The 24,993-nt window shown below is 39.9% G+C and overlaps 1 protein-coding gene across 17 annotated transcripts in view; it reads left to right on the top strand.

Moving 5' to 3' along the window:
- The window catches only part of LOC126340904 (disco-interacting protein 2), a 1,418,593-nt gene that overhangs the window by 1,315,385 nt on the left and 78,215 nt on the right, over positions 1–24,993 (top strand). For all 17 annotated transcript variants that reach the window (XM_050001746.1, XM_050001738.1, XM_050001743.1 and 14 more), the window contains 8 exons: positions 8,192–8,308; positions 12,495–12,688; positions 14,018–14,141; positions 14,271–14,476; positions 15,122–15,349; positions 16,552–16,813; positions 18,335–18,569; positions 20,853–20,992. In XM_050001746.1, coding sequence (XP_049857703.1) covers positions 8,192–8,308; positions 12,495–12,688; positions 14,018–14,141; positions 14,271–14,476; positions 15,122–15,349; positions 16,552–16,813; positions 18,335–18,569; positions 20,853–20,992 — 1,506 coding nt within the window. The remainder of the gene's footprint in view (positions 1–8,191; positions 8,309–12,494; positions 12,689–14,017; positions 14,142–14,270; positions 14,477–15,121; positions 15,350–16,551; positions 16,814–18,334; positions 18,570–20,852; positions 20,993–24,993) is intronic.

Below are 24,993 nucleotides of genomic sequence, written 5' to 3'. Positions count from 1 at the left end.
GCAGCTTCATTCGGACTGTACTTCCTTGTAGGTAACTAAACCATCAGCATTAATATACAACATGAACAGCAAGTGATCCAAATACTTCTCTGAGAACACACAAAGTTTCTTCACATCTGTTGATGACTCTCAATCCAAGAGAACAGGCTGTGTCTTCTCTATGAAGAAATCGTCAAACAGTCACAAATTTTGCTTGAAATCCTAGGTGATAATGAGCATAGTTGTGGTACTCTGTGAAATGCTTCTTGGAAATCAAGAAATACTGCATTTGCTTGACAGTCTTGATCCTTGGCTTTCAGGATGTCAAGTGAGAAAAGTGAGAGTTGGGTTTCACATGATTGAGTGGTTTCAGAATCCGTACTGGTTGGCATGGAAGTGCTCATTCTGTCTGAGATACCTCATTGTGTTTGAGCCAACAATATGTTCTATGATTCTACAACAAATGGATGCTAGAAATATTGGATTGTAGTTTCTTGGATCACTTCTGCTACCCTTCTTGTAGACAATTTCACCTGTGCTTTCTTCCAGCTACTGAGCAGTTTTTTGTTTGGGGGTTTGGCAAGAGATTATAATCAACAGAGGGGCTAACTCAGCTGCGAATTGGGCACAGAATCTGATAAGAATTCCACTGGCTCTCAGACTTAGTTCAGTTTTAACTGTTTCAGTCAAAGCATTTAGTAATGTTTTGCAGGAGTCTTGCCACACCCATTATTAACACAGTTATAACTACCCCAACTGATTGTTGGATGATTGTCTCTTCAAATGATTACATTATGTTTAGGGTACATATGTACAAGCAAACTGAGGTTTTCTCAGAAGTTTTTGGCTACATCAGGAAGTGAGTTTGGTGGTTTTTAGAAGGGCCCTGTTATAATTTTATGCCCACCTGGAATACTAGTCTTACCAGAATAACCTCACATCCAACTTGAGTTTCTGTCTTGGTGAATTTCAGGTTGTTGTGTACTGTTACAAATACACCACCTCCATTTCCCACTTCCCTATCCTTTCAGTATTATATGCTTAAATTTTCTCCAGAGGTGCCATTACTGTCAGCTTCAGGTTTTAACCAGCATCCTGTGTGTAGTATTATGTGAGCTTCAGTCCTTTTTAGGGATGCATCAAACTATGACACTTTTTTGTGAATTCTTCAAAATTTAACCACTAGGATTTTAATTTCACTGATCTGCAGGGATCTTTTCTTTGGATCTTACACTAATATTTCTGGGTTTCTTACAGGTGTCATCTAAATTGAGTGCATAGTCAGTTAATCTTTAAAAAAAGGGCCTTGCTCCAATAGAAATAAAACTATTTGTCAATGGAACTTAAATCTAAAAATGGAAGCTCAGGGTATGAATATCAACAATTTAGAAACAGACAGATGCTACTTACCATAAAGAAGGCACACCAAGTTGGAGACACGCACAATTAAGACACATACATAAAGCTTGTCATGCGCACACACACACACACACACACACACACACACACACACACACACACACACACACAAAAGCAAGCACACCTCACCCACACATGTGACCAGAAATCACATGTGATGCAAACAGCAAACTGTAGGGGGCAGGGAAGGGAAAGGGATAGTAGAGTACGGGTGTAGAAAGAGACGAATGCTTTCTGGTGGAGTGTACAGGGACTAGACTGCCAACAGGTGCAGCTTCATGAGGTTTGTGGGGCAGGAGGGGGGAGGATGAAAAGGAGAGGAGGACAGAAAGATGGGCAGATGTGTTGGCAGAAGGCTGCAAATGAACACGGTGGGAGATGAGAGTGGAGGGAGAATGACAGGACATTAGGGGTCAAAACTGTTGGGGGGGGGGGGGGGGGGGAGACAGTATGTTACCATAGGTTGAGTCTGGGAAAATTACAGGAGCAGAGAATGTGTTGTACGGATAATTCCCTTATGCGCAGTTCAGAAAAGCTGGTGGTGGAGGGAAGGATCCAGATGGCTTGGGTAGTGAAGCAGCCATTGAAATAAAGTGTGCTATGGTCAGATGCATGTTGTGCCACAGGATGGGCTACTTTGCTCGTGTCCACAGTTTGGTGGTGGCCGTTCATCCTGGTGGACAGCTGCTTGGTAGTTCTACGAATATAAAATCCTGTGCAGTGATTGAAGCAGAGCTGCTAAATGACACTGCTGCTTTCACATGTGGCTCAGCCCCTGATGGGGTAGGATAAACATCACAGGACTGGAATAGGAAGTGCTGGGTGGGTGGATTGGGCAGGTTTGGCACCTGGGTCTGTAACAGGGACATGAACCTTGTGGCAGGTGGTTGGGATTGTCTGTCATGGCATAAGCAGACAGTTTAAGATCATACACTAACACAGAATGGAAATTAAAGTCCTAGTAATGTCCCAGTCTGTTTTCTTGTAGGTTAAGTTAGTGAGTGAATAACTTTCCTCTTAATGTATAACAAGCAGCACTGTCTTCTCATATGACAGAAATATTGCGTTCAATCATTTTTTTAAAGAATTGTGTCATAGTTTGCTACAAATTCTATTTCTCAGTTCTAAAGAAACAAAATTGGTACAACACCAATGAATGTGAAGTGCAAACTCTGTTCTAGAATGTCCATAAGCAGTGCTCCGTGCAACTTTGTATATTAGATGTTTGCATATTATGTTAATAGAGAACCAACCAGGGAGTTCCTAACATTAGTGTGATTATTAGAGTGATGATAGTGTTCACTGTGTGTTTGCCAATTAAGTCATTCTCTTCACATATATGATCCCAGTATGGCATTACCTGGGAAGCTGTTGCATTTTATACTTGTCTTCTTTATTCTTGGTGATAACAAAAAGCACAAAGATCTGGACTTCAGCATTTGTGGGTTGTTGTTGTTGTGGTCTTCAATCCGAAGACTGATTTGATGCAGCTCTCCTTGCTACACTATACTGTAAAAGCCTCTTCATTTTAGGGTAACTACTACAACCTGCATCCTTCTGAATGTGTTTACTGTGTTCATTTCTTGGTCTTCCTCTATGATTTTAACCCCCCACGTTTCCCTCCAGTACAAAAGAGTGATCCTTTTAGGTCTCAGAATGTGTCCTTCCAACTGATCCTTTCTTCTAGTCAGGTTGTGCCACAAATTTCTGTTCTCCCCAATTCTGTTCAATACCTCCTCATTAGTTACATGATCTACCTTTCTGACTTTCAGCATTCTTCTGTAGCACCCCACTTCAAAAGCTTCTATTCTCTTCATTTTGGCCTTTGATCCAACAAAGAGGACTTATGGCTCTCTTAAAATTGCAGTGTTTGCTTGTTCTCTGCCTCCTGGAAACAAAATTGCATCCTCACAACCGCTTGGACCTGTCACATTTCTTCCCTGTCTGCTTTAACCTTCCCCCTGAGGATGGTATTCCATCTCGTAGGGGAGTCATGCTGTTCATCTGGGGTGACATTCATACCCAATACATGTCCTTGACTACCTGTCTTCAAGATGTTGCAGTCTTCACTTGGCCTTTTCCCGATGTCTCGTTTACATCCCTCTGTCTTCCAATGTCACCAGGGCAGACTTCCTCCAGCCTATTGGCCAACTCTCTCATCCCTTTCTGCTGCTCCATGTCTCAAATATGCACCATCCCCTTTGCGGGTCTTGCAGAACCTGTACGAGAGGTGTCCTCGTGGCTGACCTCAGTCAACTTAACCACATCTGCCTTAACTTGGGAGCACCCACATTCTTTTCAGACTCCATGCACATCTATTCCCATTTGGACCTCTCCTTCTGCACTGCCCAGCTTGCCCATCATCTTGAGTGGTCAGTTCTCTCTGACATATACTCGAGTGGGCATTTCCCATGTACTATCTGTTTGCTGACTCCTACACCACCGAAGAACACACCCAAATGGCAGCTTTCTAAGGCTGACTGGACGCTTTGCTCCTGGCAACCTTTGACGAACAACATTTCCCCATTTTTAATGTCCAGGTAGAATATCTTACAAACATTATCGTTACTGCTGCAGTATGTTTTATTCCTCGCACTTCCTCATTACCGCACCGTGTGCCGGTCCCTTGGTGGACTGAGGCTTGTAATTTGCATGCAGAGATGTGCTGTCTGCAATTTTAACTGTCATCATACGATGGCAAATTGCATTCATTACAAACATTTCTGAGCACAGTGTCCTCGTGTTCTCTAGGACAGCAAAAAAGCTTACTGGATTTTCTTTATTAGTTCTTTTAACAGTTCCCCTCCCTCTTCCACCATGTGGACCAACCTCCGATAGCTCTCTGGGACTAAGGTCCATTCCCCAATTTCCGGCCTGACAGTAGTAGACAGTGTCATAGTGGACCCTATTTGCTATCTCCAACTTCTTCGGCTGGTATTTTGTGAAGATTTTGAGCTCCTCCCACTATCACCATGTCTTCCTCCATCGGAAACGAATGGAGAAGCCTCGGGTGATACCCTTCTCTTCACAGAATCATGAGTGCTACAACGCTGCCTTTACTATGTGGGAGCTAGGTCATGCTCCCTCTTCATTCCGATCCTCTGCCCCAGGGCCAGACAGTGTTCACATTCACATGTTGCAGAACCATTCTGTTGTGGGCATGCATTTTCTTCTACATAAGTACAACTGCATCTGGACAGAGGGGATGTTTCCCAGATGCTGATGTGAAGTCACTGTCATACCTATAACTAAGTCTGGTAAAGACAAACACCTTCCTTCTAGTTACTGCCTCTTCTCTCTCACCAGCTGTTTGCAAGGTGATTGAACATATTATTCATTCCTAGCTGGTATGATGGCTTTAGTCTCGCAATTTACTAACCCCTGCACGGTGTGGATTTAGAGTGTGCCGTTCTGCAGTTGACCATCTCGTCACTTTGCCCACCCATGTCATGCATGTTTTTCTGCAGATATACCAGGCTACATCCATGTTTTTCAATTTGGAGAAAGCTTAAGACACATGCTGGATGACTGGTATCCTCTGTACTCTCTACATTTGGGGCTTTCATGGCCGCATGCCCCGATACCTTCACAACTTTTTTAAAAGACCATATTTTCAAGGTATGTGTGGGTTCTGCCTTGTCAGACACCTTTATCCAGGAAAATGATGTACCTCAGGGCTCTGTCCTGAGTGTCATCCTCTTAGCTATTGCCATTAAACCTAGAATGGCCTCTCTTCCACTGGATATCTCCGGCTCCCTTTTCGTTGACAATTTTGCGATCTTTTGCAGTTGTCCATGGACTTATCTCCTGAAGTGGTGTCTTCAGTGATGTCTCGATCACCTTTACTAATGGAGCATCAAAAATGGCTTTTGTTTTTACACTGACAAGACTGTTTGTATCAATCCCAGGCAGCACTATTGGTTTCTTCCACTGTCTTTCCAACTTGGGCCTGTTGCTCTTCTGTTCATTGAAACTATAAAATTCCTGGGGCTCATGTTAAATAGGAAAATTTCGTAGTCCTCCCACGTCTTACCTGGCTGACCATTTTATGCAGTCCCTCAGTGTCCTGTGTGTTCTTAATGGTACATCCTGAGGACCAGCACCCATGTCCGTTCGAAACTAGATTATGGGTGTTTCATTTATGCAAGTGCATGTCCATCCCTCTTACACCTCACAATAGTATCCACCATAGTGGCATATGTTTGACCACTGGTGTCTTTTACATTAGCCTGGTTGAGACTCTAAATGCAGAAACTGCCGACGTACTGCTGTCATTCCGCCTGACATTCTCCTCAGCAGATACACGTGCCGTTCATCTGCCATGCCTGGCCATCCATCTTATGCCTCCTCCTTTGATAACTCCTTTGTTCGCCAGTATGGGGCGTGTCCCTCTTCTCTGTTACCTCCTGGAGTTCGTTTTCGGCTCTTGATCCAGCAGCTTAACTTCATGCTGCATATCACATTCCCAATGGATGTGAACCTGCCATCATCTTGGCTTCGTGTGGTGGCCCATGTTCACCTTGGCCTTCTTTCACTTTCCAAGGACACTACTCCAGCCTCCTCCTATCAACGAAAGTTTCATGACCTTCGCACGGAACTTCTCGATAATACCTTTGTTTACACTGATGGCTCTCGGACTGACTTGGATGTGCCTACATCATTGGTACTGACATTTTTCAGTATCAGATTCCATTAAAAATGCTCAGTATTAACAGCAGAGCTCTTTGCCCTCTATCAGGCCATGCAGTACATCCATTGATACAGGCTTTTCAATTGGGTCATCTGTTCAGACTCTCTCAGTGCTCTTCAAAGCTTGTGTGTGCTGTAGACCATCCATTCCTTAGTGCAAAGGGTCCCTGAAAGGTGTCACTTGCTCACTCTTGATGGAGCCACTGTGATGCTTACATGAGTTCCTGGTCGTATTGGTCTGACAGGAAATGAGGCTGCTGTCGCTGCAGTCCTTGTACCTCATCCTGTTAGTTCTTCCATACCCCCCGATAATCTCTGTGGTGTCATGTATCAGCAGATGGTGTCACTTTGGCATCACCACTGGTCCTCCCTTAATGGGAACAAGCTCTGAGTATTAAGCCTCTCCCCTCAGCTTCGGCGACCTCCTCCCAGTTCTCTTGCCATGAGGTGGTCATTTTATCTAGGTTACATATTGGGCACTGTCCTTTTAGCCATCACCATTTGTCAAGTGGTGCTCCCCCACCACTTTGTGCTCATTGTCCTAAACCTTTGACAGTTTCCGTTTGCCGTCTGAGTTACCGGCTGTTTTAGTGAATGACGTGCAGCCTGTTGACAGAATTTTATGTTTTATCTGTTGTAGGAACATGGCGAAGGACATTGAATTGTTAGTTCAGGACCTCTGTTTCTCTATGGTGTATTTTATAGACCTTTCTCCACATCCCCATTTTCACCTCTCTTTCCTTTTGTTGATGGGGCTTAATGTGTAATCATTTTTAACTCCTTTCTTTATCTTCGTGTTCTATGGTTCTGACATGGCTGCATATGACACTCTTTGTTTTTGGACAACAAACAAACAAAAGTCTCCTTTCAGGTAAAAACCTAATTCTCAGTTAGTCAAGTACTTCTACCTAAAATTTACCATTCACTGTTCGTCCAGAGTCACAAACTGCTTTTGGGGAATACCTTTTCCGTAATATAGATGATAATTATTAATTTCACCCTTGATTTACTCATGTGGGCATAATTTGGTTCAGGAGAAGTGCTTGCATGCCACTCAGCTCTTTGGAATGTTATCTGAGTGATACTCTAATCCAAATGTTGTCATTGGATATCATTCTGTTCAAAAGATTTGGTTAGCCTTCAGTAATCCCAGCAATTCATGACAAACCATTGTGTGCTGTTCCTTCTGATTATGAGAGAATTTTCAGCACCAACTTTACTCATATATTCTGCATTTGCAAGCTGTCACTCTCAATTGAATGCACAGTGGATTTTAGCTAGTTAAACTTCTCTGCTGTCAAAACCTAACTGACGACCTTAGCTCATAAGTTCTTACACTTTGTCCATATTTTCATAATTTCTTAAGTGTCAGGCATGCAGTGTGTGTTTTCTGTTTGACATCTTCCTGTCTTCGTTCTGACTTGTCTCTCTTTAGTTCATATAACATCCATCCACTACCCAGCCCATCCATATAGAGAGCACCTCATGCCTTCCCACTGCATGCATTGGAGAAATTAGTCTTGTCACTTGTTGGTCATACCCTGCATGAATAAATTCAATTTCTCATATATATTCTGAAGCAAATAATGGCATTTTGTGCATTTAATTTTTTTCTTTCAAGTCATTTTGTGTGTTACTTAGATAAGGACTGAATGAACAAAGATAGTGCGTTTGGAAATGGAGCAATGTAGAGTGTTCCTGGAAGAGAATCCACATAGCTTTGTACTTAAAATAAGAACTTCATGAAAATAAAGTTTACAGTGCTGCCATAACATAGAATTTCCATGATTTTGAGTGTTTACCCATGTAACCATGCAGTCTGTCAGTTATATTCTTAGTATTACAGCAGACATTCTCTGTTATAGCAGTCAACTCCTCTGTTACTGTTAGTGTTGCTAACACTTTTTAACATTTAGCATTAGATAGGGAAAACTTCCCTAATGTTCTGGAGAACATTATTGTAATATTTCTTGATTTCTTTCTTTTTCCTCATGTGCCTTAATTTTTTGATGATGGAAATTTCAAGTTTGAATTTTTCTTGATTTGTTTGTTTGTCTTCGTTGTAAGCTGACTTTTATTTCACCATCACATTTCTTGCTTTCAGATTCCCAGCCACCTGATGTTACCCACAACACAGCACAGTCTCGTCGCCTAACAGCTGCTGACAGAGTCAATCGGTATAACCAGTCGAGGCAGTCTTCAACATCAGACGACAATATGGGTATGTAACAACTTTTTATGAGGTGAAAACTACTTCATATACTTCATTTACACAAAAAAAAGAAAAAGAAAAAAAGCTGTTTAGCAAAATGTGGCAAAGAAGAAATTGAAGAATTGTCACTCTAAGTAACTGTGTTTCAGATTCAGTCAGTTGATGAGATGTTTCAAATCAGCAGATTTAAATGAATTTTGGAATTACTGGAAGGTGATTGTTGGCTGTGTTTGGAAAACTGACATTTCTGGTAACAGCCCAATTAAAGGCACAGATTTACCATCTAAAATACCTTACGGGGGAGGGAAGTAATAAAGCTTTCATGACTTGGCTCTAGGACAGTATCGCAGAATATTCACCATCTCATTACAAGATTTGTGTCATATGCAACTGACAGTGTAATTTTTTACTTAAAATTACTGCTGCTTATTAGTTTAATCATAACGTTGCAGTTACACTCTAGGACAAAAAAAAAAAAAGGATGCACCACAGAAAATTATCTAAATGTGATGGAAATCAGTAGATGTGATGTACACATACGGGCAAACAAAGATTACAGTTTCAGAAAAACTGGATGATTTATTCCAGAGAAAGAGCTTCACAGATTGGGCAACTCAGTAATGCAGTTATTCAACTTTGCACTGATTAACAGAGGTGTTCGATTCCAACTGGGGGATATTGTGCCAAATTCTGTCCAATTGGTGTACTAAATCATCAAAATCCTGATCTCCAAACATTCTTAATCAGAGAGAGAGAGAGAGAGAGAGAGAGAGAGAGAGCTGGCAACATTGCTGGCAAGGGAGGCATCGGCAAGCACGGAGATGAGCAGTAGAAACTCTTGGCTTGTGCAGGAGGGCATTGTGTTGCTGAAATGTAAATCCAGGATGGTTTGCCATGAAGAGCAAGAGAACGAGGGTTAAAATATCATCGATTACTGCTGTGCAGACCAACACTCCTGGTTGTCAGGCCATTTGGTGGACAACAGTCAGGTTGTTATCCCACTGCAGTCTGGCACGTCTCCAGACATGTCTTCAGTCTGGAATCTCATAGACTGGAGTAGAATTGTCTTAAGTGATGAGTCCCCCTTTGAACAGAACCTCAATGACCAGCGAAGACATGTAAGGAATCACCTCAGACAATGGTGGATACCAACCTGACTGTGATTTGCCACACTGCCAGACAACCAGGAACGATGGGCTGGGTGTCACTTCTTTTCATAACAGGACCTTTGTGATAGTTATCCAAAGTACCCTTACAGCACAGTGGTATATCATGATACTCTACACCTCATTTTGTTGCCCTTCATGACAAGCAATCCTATGGTTACGTTTCAGCAACATAATGCCCACCCACACGTGGTGTGTGTTTCTATTGCTTGTTTTTGTGGTTGCCAAACCCTATCTCGGCCAGCAAGATTGCTGAATCTCTCCCCAATTGAGGACATTTGGAGCATTATGGTCAGGGCTCTCCAGTCTGCATGGAATTTTGATGAACTAATGGACAGAATTTTACACGATATCCCTTAGAGGATCATCCAACAACTTTTATCACTCAATGTCAACCTGAATAACTGTTTGCATAGGGACCAGAGGTGGAACAATGCATTGCTGACTTGCTCAATTTGTGAAACTCTTTTTCTTGAATAAATCGTCCAATTTTACTGAAATTGTGATCATTTGTTTGTCTGTATTTTTACATCCCATCTATCGATTTCCATTCCATTCAGATAATTCCTTTGTGATTCATCTATTTTTTGTCTTGGAATATACAACAGTTTAGCTCCATCATGAGGACGTTATTGTTCCTTTGGCTCCTTCTTGGCACCTCTTGATATCACGAAGACTCATTCACATTTGCAGCTGAAATACCAAAATCTTATTTATGTACAGTGTATAAGACAGCATGTACAATCTACACCTATGTTGCTTTACTAGGAATCATTTATGGCACTCCCACAATAATTCCCTTCACTACTGCACTGCAGAAACCTGTCTTAGTATGGGTTACCAGTCTCACTTTTAACTGTGAGACAAGGTTAAATCATCACTGTTCCAAAACTAATGACCACATGTAGTAAGATTCCAAAATCTGATCACTGAACTGAATAATGTACACTACTAACAATAAATACACCGTTTCCATTTGGTTGCTCACTATTTCAGTTGTAATCTCCACAAAGACAAAATACAGTAACAGTTCAAAGTCAGTTTTAAAGAGACCAAAAAATAGCACACTTCACACCTTCATTCAGAAAATGTAATTTGTTGGTTTCAGTTATACATCACGAAGTCCATCTCTTTCATCAATCTCCACTTCTAGATAGCTAAATGTTCCACAGTTTGATACAAAAGCCGGCCGAAGTGGCTGAGTGGTTCTAGGCGCTACAGTCTGGAACTGCGTGAGCGCTACGGTCGCAGGTTCGAGTCATGCCTCGGTCATGGATGTGTGTGATGTCCTTAGGTTAGTCAGGTTTAAGTAGTTCTAAGTTCTAGGGGACTGATGACCTCAGAAGTTAAGTCCCATAGTTCTCGGAGCCATTTGAACCATTTTTTTTATACAAAATCTTTTCTGAACAGTCATGGCTGACACATTAGGTTGTAATATTATCCTATAAAATCAGAAATGATAAAGAGTTCCATGTCTGTGCATAGCAATGGCTTTGCCAGCTCTTTTAAGATTTGCACATTGAAAAAATAATGTTCATCACCAACAGAAATTCATGGAAAGTTGCTGATTTAGGTTTTTCTGTGTCACTGTGGTTGAGCTGTGAAGTGTTGCATTCCACCCGAAACAAAGCACTGGGTGGAAAGCAATTGCCATGTACTCCACCAGCAGTGGAAAAGTTGCTTTTACTTCCTAGAAGAGTTATGTCCAGTGCAGTTGGTGAAGCAGAGGTATCCTTTTGGCGAATGCTATATAAGTCTTCTGAGACAATTGCATAAAAAATGCTTGAGGTGAGGTCAGGTTTGGAGTGGAAAGAAAATGGAAAACTAGCAGATTTTCAGCACAAATTACTGAAACCTCCATCTTATTCACCATGTCTCACACGGTGTGGCTTCTTCCTAGTCCCACATCTGTAGAAATTTATGGCTGGTAAACATTTGGAGCTCAGTGAATAGTGTTTTCTCACAGTCAAAGGTATATATTTTGCAGACAAGAAATTACACTTCAGGGATGAAATCATCTCATTGGAAAAATGTGGAAAGAAAGTGAATTCAACAAAATTGGCACCAATTCAAAATGTAAGTATATTTTTGACCCAAAAAAGTTGTTTCACTGCCAGCCAAAGACCTTTTCAACATGCCATCATAGCTTCAAGCAGTATTCTGTTGGTGTCGGATTTTTCATTATTTCCTTTAGTATGTGTTGTCATATAACTGACACATTTTGATCATGATCATGGTCGGAATAACAGAAACACTATTAAACGTTACAACCAAATTAATAATTAAATCATAAACCACAATCAGTTTCTGTACAATGAGAATTGTTTTTTAGTTAACAAGGTAGGAAATACAGGAAAATATCAGCAATGTAGTAACATTGCTTGTGAAATGTCATTATGGATAGTATCAACACTGTTCTGTTTTGTTCATTTCCCATTATCACATCAAATTAGGTGAACTTCAGTTTCAGAACAAATTCACCAACATAATTGAAGTGTGTTTCAATTCTGTTTGAAATATAGAGGATTTCTTTCTTCAGGAGTGTTACTACACATAAAATAATATTGTAGGTGATACAAAGTGCATTTAACTGTTCATATTCAGCTCCTCTACATAAATAATGAAGACTGAGCCAGGTTTGTTGCTGCCACTGCAATGGTCATGCTTCATGATGCATAGCACTGACGTGGTAACCTTACCCGTCTTGCTAGATAGTATTTCAGTTGTATTGCTTTCACTGGGTTGTGCTGTACATAGCTATTTGGTTCCAGTATAGCTTTGGACATACAGTGAGTAAAGATCTATCTGCTGCATGTTAAATGACACAGAGAAAATTTCACATATACTAATCCATTTTAAATTGTCATAAGTAAAGACTGTGGTTTTAGTCAAGGGGAAGACCTACTCTCTATGAGGTTATTGTTTAATTAGTTAGGCATGTTTCCAGTGATGTAGTGGTCAATGTGGAATTTCATGTTTCATTAGCCTAGTAATTATTGTCAGTTATTATATGTGTTGGGTTTTCTCAGGTACTGGGAGATGGAAAGTGTCTGCAAAGATCCAGCAACTCCTCAATACACTCAAGAGGCCAAAGCGTCGACCTCTTCCAGAGTTCTATGAAGATGATGATATAGAACTAGAAATTGCAGCAAATCCTAAAGATCCAAATGCGCCCAAACCAGAAGGCAGTTCGATGACTTCTGCAATTGGAGAGCAACTTGTGGTTAGAATTTCCACAATAAAGTACTAACTAATTTAATTGAGATATATCTTTTCCCAGACTACTGTGTAATAATATTACATTAGTTTGTAGACTCTTGTAACAATAGTGATGAATCACACTAAAAAAAAAGAGAGTAATAGCAGTTCACACTTTTTCAAAATTTTACCTCCATGTCTCCTTAGAGGTTTCTACTCGTAGATGAATAAACCATTGTATTCTTGAAACTGCCTTGTGCAACCACCATAGTACACAACATTAGGAAGGGTATTCAGTAATGGTTCTCAATAAATGCTTTTATTCAGTTTTTGGTGAGGAGGTAGAACATGTGGGAACATTTGCAGGGAACAAGGACTGAGGCACAGTAACTACTGTCCACTTCTCCTGGATTCTTTTGAGAAATGTGCGAAGACACACTGCAACCTGCCTGGGATTAGTGATATACCTTTATCAAGCTTAATTTTGTGATATGACCTTTTACAGTGAAGAAAAGCATGCCTGTATTCTTTTACTTGCATTTTTATTAACTTTTTTTTTGGATGAGAATGATCACAGAAGGTAAAAATTATTGCTTGGCATTTCATCACTAGGTCAGATGGATATTGCTACAGTTTATCCCAGATATTTCATCACAAGTTATGATGAATACTGATTTCAGCCCTCGGAAATTAAATTCGTAGGCAGTCCTCCAAATACGGTCTTGAACACTTTGTACTTAAGTTAGGTAGCCTGAGAACTACAGACAGTATTACATTCTTCCTGATAATGGGTGCTCTGGTGTAAGATAATGAGAAATGGCGTGTGTTCAATCCCAAGAATACTCTAAATTTATTATTTTGTGGAACAGTATTCTCCAAACACATAATGCCACATTTTGGGAGAACATTTTGCTATGTGTTTGTACTGCCTTTCATTTCCAAGAAAATTTCTTGTGTTTAAATTCACTGAAGCAACAAAAGGTCTTTGCTATGGGTGGAGAATCCCTAAAATTCAAATACTAACACTTAAGGCACCAATTCACACTATAATACAGTTCGAAATTTTAAAAGGAGCTAATTCAATGTAATTTTTCCTATTTTGAGTCCCTGGATCCTGTAGCAATATGGAGCATTACAGTGGGCACTTTTTCACCACTTCTAATAGTTACACAGTATGGAAAGTTGCAGCAGTGGATTAAATTAGATGCTGCTGTTGCATCTCGTTCCTGAAAGTGCAACAGTAGATTAGAACCATTTATTTTTGGAGCTTCTCAGTGTCTCTCATAAATGATAAGGCTACAGTTTTTAATATAAATATTAAGACATTTTAGATAAAAATATAATTATTTTATAGGTACCATCTGGATTACCAAGAAATCTGGAGGCTGCCATTCAAAGGTATGGCTCTGCATCATACAAAGCTCCTGTAGCAACAGTTCTAGACCCCAATGGAAAGCTGACCATCACTCTGACTTATGGTTTGTTTCATTATGTTTGGCTACTTCTGATACTATTTATAAAAATTCTGAAGACTGTTGTTAGTAGAATCAAATATATTTTGAATTTTAGTTTCTTAACGATTACTAACTGGTACATTCTTATTACAGGAAAGCTTCTCAGTAGATCACAGAAAATTGCTTACACTTTGCTTAACAAGGCCTTCAGCAAAGGTGGTGATACTTGTCTGAAGCCTGGTGACAGAATTGCCCTTGTTTACCCAAATAATGATCCTATAAATTTCATTTGTGCCTTTTATGGGTGCTTGCAAGCTGGAATTGTGCCAGTTCCAATTGAAGTTCCTCTGACAAGACGGGTAAGTTTTCTTATCCATCCAGTTTTTTCTTCCAAAAACTAAATTATAATGTGTCTTACAGATGTAACAAGTAATGTGTTTTAATAGATTTTGCAGCAATTATTATTCTGTTCAATTGTATCTTCTAAATTGAAGCAAAAGAAAATTAAATGGGAATGCTGTGGATGTCATAGGTAGTAGCTTATTTTCTAAAACTTCTTATCATGTTGAACAATGGAAATTCCAAGATGGAATGACGACAGTAGTGTCAAAAGGATAGATACTACTCACCATATAGAGGAGAAAACAGTCAGAGACAATGATGTGTGTGTGTGTGTGTGTGTGTGTGTGTGTGTGTGTGTGTGTGTGTGTGTGTGTGTGTGTGTGTGTGTTTGTTTTCTATTTCAGAAGGCATTTGAAAGCCTAAATAGATGTATTTTTGTTTTGCCACTCTGTGACTCACTATCTCCTCTATGTGGTAAGTGGCAATCTATTCTTTCCATAATGTGTTTTTGATCTATTAAACTTGTTGTTATTTGTGGTTTCAAGTCAACTTTTTACATTTGTGTGTTACAAAGGGCATTTAAGTTTTACTTTCCACATAGGTGTTGGTATTTTGAACTGATTATTCTCACCAGATTTGCTAACGCTAATGTGTATATGCAGGATGCGGGATCGCAACAGATAGGATTCCTGCTAGGCAGCTGTGGCATTCAGGTTGCACTGACGTCCGAAGCATGCCTAAAAGGTCTGCCAAAAACTGCCACTGGTGAAGTAGTGGCATTTAAAGGTTGGCCCAAACTGCAGTGGTTTGTTACTGAACACTTAGCGAAGACACCAAAAGACTGGCTTCCCCCTCCAAGACTGACAGATGACACGCCTGCATATATAGAGGTAATCATTGAATAATGTCACCTTGGTATCAGATATTTAGATTATTGTCTCATAAATGTGGGTTTTGTTTAAAGATAAATCTTGGAATGTTTTGTTACAAAATGTGGTTACAACATTCAGAACATTTATTGTGTTGTGTAATAATGCATTGCATAATGTAATGCAACACCAAATATCTTAAAGTGTATTTGTCAGTGTCATTTTCATAATTGCTTGATTTAAAACAGAATCAAGACACATCTTGGGACAATTTTAGATTTTGCCTAGATTCATTATGATTCTTTTTCATGGATTTAATAGGTTTTTTCACAACCTACAAAAGAAAATACATCTTCTGAAAATTAATGTTAAAGGGAGGAGGATAACCATAATGAATTCCACATAATTCTGAACAAAATTTGGATCATACATTTGCACAATTGTAAACAAAATTCAGATAAAACATTTGTGGTTGAAGGTGTGTATTGGCAGCTACCAAGCGGACTGGCAACAGTTCACCATGGAGAAGAAACAGCCACACAGTGGCTTCAGTCTGTAGATGTTTTTATTTACATTTTTCAGAGTCAGTCTGTCTGTGTGTTTGTGCATGCATCTTGTGTTTATATGTTTTGAAATTTTTACGTAGCATCATTTCCTTGGAAGAACAGGAAATATTGTCATATGCCAATAACAAAATGTAAGTACTTAAATCATGATGATGATGATGACGATAAAGTAATGAAATAATAACATGAAAGCTTTCGTGAATATATTCCTTGTTGAACAAATACGTATAACGAGCACATAGAGGTTACGTTATCTTTCTGAAGGGCATTTAGCACAACTGCAATGGCATCCAAAGACACAGAATAACAAAAAAGCAGTTGAGTTACTTTTATTGCTTATGTTATACTGGTTCCAGACAGCTTATTCTTGTGGTATTGTTTAGAGTTTGTAAGCTGTTAGTTTTTTCCTACAAAATTGTAGTTAAAGTGACATTTTTGTTTCATCAATTAACATTTTTTCCCTTGCATTTCCATTTAGATTCATTTTTTAATGTTATTTCTCACTGTTTTTTTCTCGGGGGGAATTTTTCATTTATTAATGCAGTTTGACTACTCTGAAGTATGCTCGAGTACTGTTTCATCCCACAAAATTTGTCAGGCCAAGATTTGTATATTTGTTTCATATTTTCCTTTTATCTGATGAATGCTCTGTTTCAGTACACAACAGACAAAGATGGTTCAGTCATGGGTGTCACCGTTACCCGAACAGCTATGCTGGCTCACTGCCGTACACTCACAATGGCCTGCAGTTACACTGAAGGTGAAAACATGGTGTGTGTCCTTGACTTCAAACGAGAAGTTGGACTGTGGCACAGTGTTCTCACAAGTGTTCTCAATGGCATGCATGTGATTTTTATACCATATGCACTCATGAAAGTTAACCCAGCATCATGGATGCAGATGATCACCAAATATAGAGGTATGTTTATAACTTTTCATGGGTACTTACTATTTCGCAAGTGTAATGTTTTAGAGCTGTTGTAGTTTTTCTCTGCTTCAAATGTCAGTTGTTATGACAATACCTGTAAGCTTAAAATATTACAGATAATGCATTTGGCAGTAGCTAGCTTAATAACTTTATTTTATGTGTTTCTGGAAACTAATTTCCACTATTTGAAATGTGGGCTTCTATTTTTCTACTTACAATCTCAATTTTGACATTAAGATTGCATTAAATTGACACTACACAGCCAGAACAAATGAAAGTGTGTGCCTGGAAGGACAGTGTTGAATTTTAGTATTAATTTTGTGAGCACTTGTTTCCCTTAGGCAAAATTTATTTCTCAGGAGAAAATAATACTAACTATGAAAGGTTAATATTATATTTATCGCCCCCCCCCCCCCCTCCCCCGTTGGAGGTTAGAGTCCTCCTCCTGTGGGCATGGGTATGTGTGTTGTCCTTAGTGTAAGATAGTTTCAGTTAGATTAAGTAGTGTGTAAGGTTAGGGACCAATGACCTCACCAGTTTGGTCCCATAAGACCTTCCCACAATTTTTCACACACACACACACACACACACACACACACACACACACACACACAGAGTTTCCTTGGATGAGCTGTATCTTAGCTTTGAAGCTTGGTATTTAGTGCAAACAGTGAAAGATGTGAATGTAAGAGGATTGAAGAAGAAAAACTTCAATTAAGGGAGCGATAAAAACTGATAGTAAGACAAACTGGTGGAGTATATTTATTAGCTCATCAGACAGTTGCAAAACTTAATACTTGATAGCTGAGATGTGCCTCCAAAACTAATTGAATAATTCATACATCTGCCATGATGAAAATCGTGTGAAACAGAATAGTACATTCCTGCTGTCTTGGATGAAGATGCACTTTCAGTCTCATTGTGGGACAAGTTACAATGACACACTTGGACTGATGTTCTGACATGAAAAAATTTCTTAATTGCAGTTGCCAGTATTGCTCATCTCACATTTGCAACTTCTGAAGGCTTTGAAATTGAATTATTTCCTGCTCTCCACAATAACTGGCTTCCTTGTAATTGTCACATGGTTAAGGCAGTTCAGAGACACACAGGGAGGTTCATGACGAACTAAGAGATTACCACTTATTGTACAGAGGAAGAAAGAGTGTTTGAAAGCAGAGCTGCAGGTTTCAACTTTATATCTATAGACCCATCTACCACTTAACACTTATTTATACTGTGTTTAGCTATATTTATTCACACTATTGTTCACTTTCTGCACAGGATATTGTCTGAACATATTAAATAAAAAGGTTTGATAGTTTTCATTTCACAGTTTTCTGAACATGAGTCTAAACATTTCAGGTTTTCATTAGTAATTCCAATCAAACAATATCGAAACAAGAGGCAACTGAAATCCTGTTCATAAAGCTAAATATTAAATTAACACTTAATCTTCCTGTATAACACTTTGTGTTCTTCTGTCATTCATTTGTACAAAAATGTTCACAGCAAGTGTTGCAGTTGTAAAATCTCGGGACCTGCACTGGGGCTTGTTAGCGACGAAAGACCATAAAGAAGTAAGCTTGTCATCACTCAGGTTGCTGTTAGTAGCAGATGGGGCAAACCCATGGTCACTCTCCTCATGTGACCAGTTTCTTGGTGTCTTCCAAGCCAAAGGCCTTCGTCCTGATGCCATCTGCCCATGTGCTAGCTCCAGTGAATGCCTCACAGTGTCTGTGCGAAGGTGAGTAACTCCAGAAACTTGACTGCATCATCTGTGAATAGATGCTATGAATATGTATTCATGTGTGTTGTTAATAATTCTAAGACATTGGCAATTTATGGCAATCTGTGACTGAATGTGCATTTAATCTATGAATATCTTTTCATTTGTTTGGTTTAGTGTTATTACTGATTGTAGCTGTTTGTATTCTAATTAAAATGGGTTCATTTTAGAGATGTATAGAAAGAAGTTTTAAATCCTGACATACAGTTGCTATCAGGACAAGAAAATGGGGTTAATGACAGGAATGGTTTGTTCATTTTGATTATTTGTTAAATGTGGAAAATAAAATTTACTTCAAAATCTGCTTTTTCTCAGTGGTGGGCTTTATATTTGTGTCAAAACTGCATTTTAGGAAAGGTCTGTTTATCTTTATTACCTTTGTTTATTGGATATGATTTACAGAAAAAGGAAGATAACTTTAAATTTAAACTTGAGGCCATAACTGTGTCATAAAAAAATTGAGGAACTGGGTAGGCCTTCTAAAGCCAAAAAGAAAACTGTTACAAGCAGAAGTCACAGGCTGAGAAGTGGTATAGTTAGGTTTAATTATGTAACTGCATTCTTTCAGTCCTTTACACATATACTGTAGCTCGTAATCGCAGCTGGAAAACCTTCAGCGTACACCATAACTTTTTTGATATAAGTACGTTAACAGCATGAAACTATATCCTAATCACCAAAGAAATGATTGCTTATATTAGTAAGGAACTACTTACCATGACAGGTTATTATGTGGCTGTTTTGCTACTTCTACTGAGCATTTACCCTGTACAGGCTTTATTAAATTTGTTCAACTCAGTGGCAGTTGATGAGCAGTTCACTACATACATGTTCCTCCACACACTGAGGAAATTGTTTCTCACATTTGTTCCTCCCACTGTCAAACATATGTACTCATTATTTTCTATGAGATGATGTAGGATCTCTGATGTTTTTTTGCCTTCTTGCAATAAGCATGAACATGCATGTAGTGAACTAGTTATTCACTGCCACAGAGTATGTCAAATGTGACAACATTTGTCACAGCTTACAGACACATTTCAAGATAAGAAACTAGTTGTGCACTAAGACGCCATAAAAATAGTTCTTTAGTTATTTTAGCAGTCCCATTTCTTTTATTGTGAGATATTAATTATACATCAGTTACATATCATTACACAACTAGAGTTTATTTGTGTGTACACAGGCTAAAACAAAGATTAAAAAATCAGCATCAGTGGTATTATATATATTGTGAACACCAGATAAACTGAAGCATCGTGAGCCGGGGGTGGGGTTGGGGGATGATAAAATGAGACGACGAGTAAAGAGAAATGCTCTTTTAAGTTAGACACTAAGTATTAAGAAATGAAGGATATAAAGTAGAACTGCACAAGAAAGAGCAAAGGTTTTCTTGAATAAATACTTAGTATGGGAGTTACACTATATAGTACACAATTCAGAGCCTCGGGAAATCATTTCAAACAGAACTTCGTCTTCTTCAGATGAGGGACCAGTGAAGATGTTCGTTTCTACATATAGATACCTCCTTTACTATAACTGTTTAATTTTTTAAGTTACAGTGATCACAAGCAGTTTTAGTGGATGCTAAATGTGGAATTTGTCAGAAACTGGGAAAAGAATGTTATTGGAACAGAAGAAAGTCTAATCTTGTCCCAACAACTTGTCCCAGTGGAAAAATATAAGTGTTTATATGGTACAAATCGAAACAAAATTCCCAATATAACATATATGCCCTAGATTGTGCTGAATAGAGCTAAACCACTACAACATGGATATTAATAATTCACTTTTCAAAGTTAATTGTGTCAAAGTCAAATTAAAAATACCACAAAAATTTCATGATCCTGTTTATTTGCAGAAGTTGTGAACAAGCCTCAAATATAAAACGTTGGGGGAAAATTATAGCATAAATGTTAGTTTAAAAAAATAACTACAGAGACTATTTACTGTTATGTAATTTTAATTTTTGTTCAAAAGCTAGTTTTGTTTTTTAATTTATCAGTTTTTTGTGATAATAATACTATCAGTTCTTCCTTTAAATTTATCTTAATAATTACTTATTGCAGCTATTTGTTGCAATTTATCATAATAATTAATTATCAATATTAAGAGTAGTTTTTAATCATCTTCATTTTTAAATGTTAGTTAAGAAATTTGAACAAAATAAAACTAGGAATGATTTTTGCACATGTTATTGTTATAAAACACTGCAATTAAAATGTTCTGTGACATTTACAGACCTGGCAGAGCTGGAGTAAATGCTACTGGTAGAGGAGTTTTGTCAATGTCAGGTCTCAGTTATGGTGTCGTTCGTGTTGATCAAGAAAATTCACTGACCTCTTTGACGTTGCAAGACTGTGGTCAGGTCATGCCTGGCAGTGAGTATAAATACGCTTTAACTTTTTTTTTTTTTTTTTGACAGTTTTTGAGGTCGTAAGGAACTTTATCCACATTTGCATAAATCGGTTTCAATCAAAATAACAGATACCCTTTGTGTATTGTGCAGATCTGTCAGTACCATAACAGAAAGTATCAGTGTAATATTATAGCCATGTCTCAATAGCTACAAATGTTACAGGAAAGTTCTTGCAGAATGTAAACACTTTTGGATTAAAGGAGGCCACTCACTCGAAAAGCAGAAGCATTGAGTTGTCAATAGCCTGGTACAAAAGAAAAAAACACTTGCTTTTTTTCAGAATTCTCCTTTGATGAGCCAGAGTAAAATACCAAAGCATTCAGGTACATGCATGCCACTGCCACTACAAGGTTGTGGCTGGATTAACAGTGCCAGTGCTTTGTTTCTTGGCAGGTGGACTGGTTGTGGTGGGGGTAGTGTTGGGCGTTTTGGGTAGAGGGAGAAAGATGCAGGGATGGGGACTAAAGGTGGGTGGCTAGTGTCTTGGAGGGAGGCAGTTGGTTTGCCTGCTAGGAACATGGGACGGAGGGGTGGCAGGAATATGGGCTAGACACGTAAGCCACTATTATTGGGGCCGATTGGGGGGGGGGGGGGGTGCCATATTCTGAAGGTGATGTGGGGACATCAATTAGGAGGTGGTGAAAAGATGGAGGAAAGAGAAACTGTTAGGCAGAGGATGCCATGACAATGGGTTACCTGAGATTGAGGCCAGGATGATTATAGGAGCAGAGGATGTGTTAAAAGGATAGCTCCCATCTGTGTAGTACAGAGAAGCTAGTGATTGAGGGAAGGATCCAGTTAGTGTGGGTTGTCAAGCAGCCATTCAAAATGAGCATGTTGTCCTAAGCTGCGTTTTGTGCTCTGGTGCATGTTGTGCCACTGGGTGTTAAACTTTGTTTATAGCAACAGTTTGGCAGTGACATTCCTCCTGGTAGAGAGCTGATTGGTAGTCATACTGACGTGGAAAGCTGTGCAGTTTTTGCAGCAAAGTTGGTATATGACATGGTTGCTTTCATAGGCTGGAAGTGGGATTGGCATAGGGATGGACTAGGATGTTGTGTAGGTTGGGTGGGTGACAGAACATCACTTTAGGAAGGGTGGGAAGGATTTTGGATGGGGCATCCCTCATTTCAGGGCAGAATAAAAGATAATCAAAGTCCTGTGAAGGATATGGTTCAGTTGCTCAATTCCAGGGTGGTACTGGATGATAGGGACGTGCTTCTGTCTAGCTGATCCAAGGAGGTGATGGGAGGGTTTAAGGGTGTGTGAGGATAAGGTGTATGGTTCAGGAAATCTGTTTGTGGACTAGATTTGGTGGGTATTGCCTGACTCTGATGCCTCCATGAGACCTCCAGCATGCTGGTAAAGGGAGTTCTCATCACTGCAGGGGGCTTACGCCATCCACAAATGGCAAGGCTTGTATGGGAGGAATTTTTTGGTGTGGAAACGATGACAGCTTCAAAATGCAGGTACTGTTGGTGGTTAGTGGGTTTAATGTGGACAGAGGTGTGGATGGAGCCATCATAGAGTAGAAGGTCAACAACATCCAGGAAGGTGGCACATTGGATAGTGGGGGACCAGATGAAGTGATGTGGATGGGAGGGAGGGATGATGATGATGAGGGTATGAAGAAACAGGGGTTGGGTGTTTTGGCTCTGAGTCCAGATCAAGACAATATCACAATGAACTTGAACCAGATTAGGGGTTCGGAGTTCTGGGGGGCTTGGACGTTTTCCTATAGATAGCCTATAAACAGGTTGATATAGGAGGATGCCATGTGGGTGCCCGGGGCTGCGACATGGATTTGTCTGTATACCATCCCATCAAAGTAATAGTAGTTGTGGGTCAGGATGTAGTTGCTAAGGTGCATAAGGAATGAGGTGGTGAGTTTGGATTTTGAAGGATGTTGGGGGAGGTAATGTTTGGTAGTGGCAATGCCATGAGCATAATGGATGTTATTCAGGGGGGACACAATAGCCAGCTACAGGGGGGCCTCCAAGATTGTTGGGTTTGTGGATTCTGGGGAGCATGTAGAAGGCAGGTCTGTGGGATATTGTTGTGGTGAGAAAGGAGGTGGACTCAGGGGAGAGATTCTGAGACGGGCCTACGGATTTCAGTAAGGAGGTTATGTTGGATTCCTGGGATGGGATCACTATGACAGAGCTTTTAAATGGAGGATTCAGACAGTCAGCAGAGGTCTTCCGTCAGATAATCACTGTGACTCATTATGACAGTGGCAGAGCCTTTGTCTGCAGGGAAGATGCTTGGGATCTGTTTTGAGGTTGTGTATGGCTGTCCTTTCTTCTGTTCAAATGTTAGTGTTCTTAGGAAGAGGCCTTGGGAAGGATGGTGAGGCAATGTTGGCTTTTCGGAATTCCTGGAAGGTGATTTTTTTTTTTTTGGGGGGGGGGGGGGGGACATTTAGGTGGGAGGAGAGGAATGTCACTGTTGGATGGTGGTGTGAAATGATAAAAGCAATGTTCAATGTTGGGATTAGGTTGGCTTTGACAGTTCCAATGTGGTTAAACTTTGGCACTGGAACTTCTATGGTACTGAGGGTTTTGGTAGAAATGTTAACAACAGTGTTTTGTGGAGTGTTGGGAGGGAGTCTTAGAGGATATGGTAAATTGAAAAACTCAGCTAGGCAGGTTCTGGATGCTATGAGGGGCTTGGTGAGGACGTGAGTAGGATGGGTGTTGATCAAAGGTGGTGCCATAAGGTGGGAGTAGGATGTCAGCATGTTGGACACTTTGTGGAGGTGGTACCTGGAATGCTCCTCCAAGTGTTGCAGTGGAAGAGTTTTTCTTTTGAAGATGTGTATGTAATCAGGATTGCACAGTAACACTATCTTGCCAAGTCTGCTTTCTGAGAGAGTGGAGGTACTTCTTGGATGCTTGTGCCTTGGAGAGATGTTTCTGCAGTACCAGGTTTTTGAGGGATAGGGCTGTCACAATCTGAAAAGGAGGAGAAGGAAGTGGAGGTGGTGAAGGTGGTGGTGGTGGTGGTGGTGGTGGTGGTTGTGGTTGTGAAATGAGGGGTGGGATCCAGAGAAAGAGATTTTTATGGCTAGGTCACTAGGAGAGGATTCCGTTGTTTAGACAGCATTTAAGGTGCAGGATGCAGGACTGGGTTTTAGCCATGGAAAGGAATACTTTTCTGAACTGGACAGAAGGATCCATTAGGGTACGGGTGGTGTTAGGAAATGGGAAATGATTCAGGGAAGGGGCAAGTGAAAGTGTTAGGTTGTTGTAAGGGGAAGTGGATAATATAGTGTGAGTTCAGGGAGTGAAAAGGACAGAAGAAACTGTGCTGGGACGAATAAAATAGTTTTGTAACCTGAGGATATTTGATCATGCAAAAGTTGTAATCACATGTGGTGAAAAAGGAAAAGTGTAAAATTTGTATGGCAGCAGTGTGTGAGGAGGGAGACTGGAAGCGTAACAAAGGCGAGTAGAAAAAATGTTGGTATAGATGTGGGAAGACAATATAGCAGAGACAGTTTGGGTGTAGATTATGGACTTTCACAAAGGAGGGATGGCTGTAGATTTGTAGGAAAGTTCATATAGAAAGTAAATACTCCTAGATTTAAAGGAGACCTGAAAAATCATTGGTTGGCGAAAGTCACACACAAAGGATAGAGAACTTCATAGCTTTTAGAGTTATCCTTTGATGAGCTCTCTCTCTCTCTCTCTCTCTCTCTCTCTCTCTCTCTCTCTCTCTCTCTCTCTCTCTCTCTCTCTCTCTCTCTCTCTCTCTCTCTCTATATCGCGCGCGCGCGATCCAACATAGTACCGGCCAGGCTAATAATACCAGTGCTTTATTTCTCAGCAGGTGGACTGTGTTCCCCTTTTTCTGTGCTGTTACCTCCTCCCAATTCATGTCTCCACATCTGGGAATGCTGTGTGGTGATTTCTATTCCTCTATGCCACATCCATATGATGCCACTGGTTGATGGGCGACATG

The sequence above is a fragment of the Schistocerca gregaria genome, chromosome 1 (assembly GCF_023897955.1).
Source record: "Schistocerca gregaria isolate iqSchGreg1 chromosome 1, iqSchGreg1.2, whole genome shotgun sequence".
Taxonomy (NCBI): Eukaryota; Metazoa; Arthropoda; class Insecta; order Orthoptera; family Acrididae; genus Schistocerca; species Schistocerca gregaria.
This window is presented reverse-complemented; position numbering and strand designations above follow the sequence as displayed.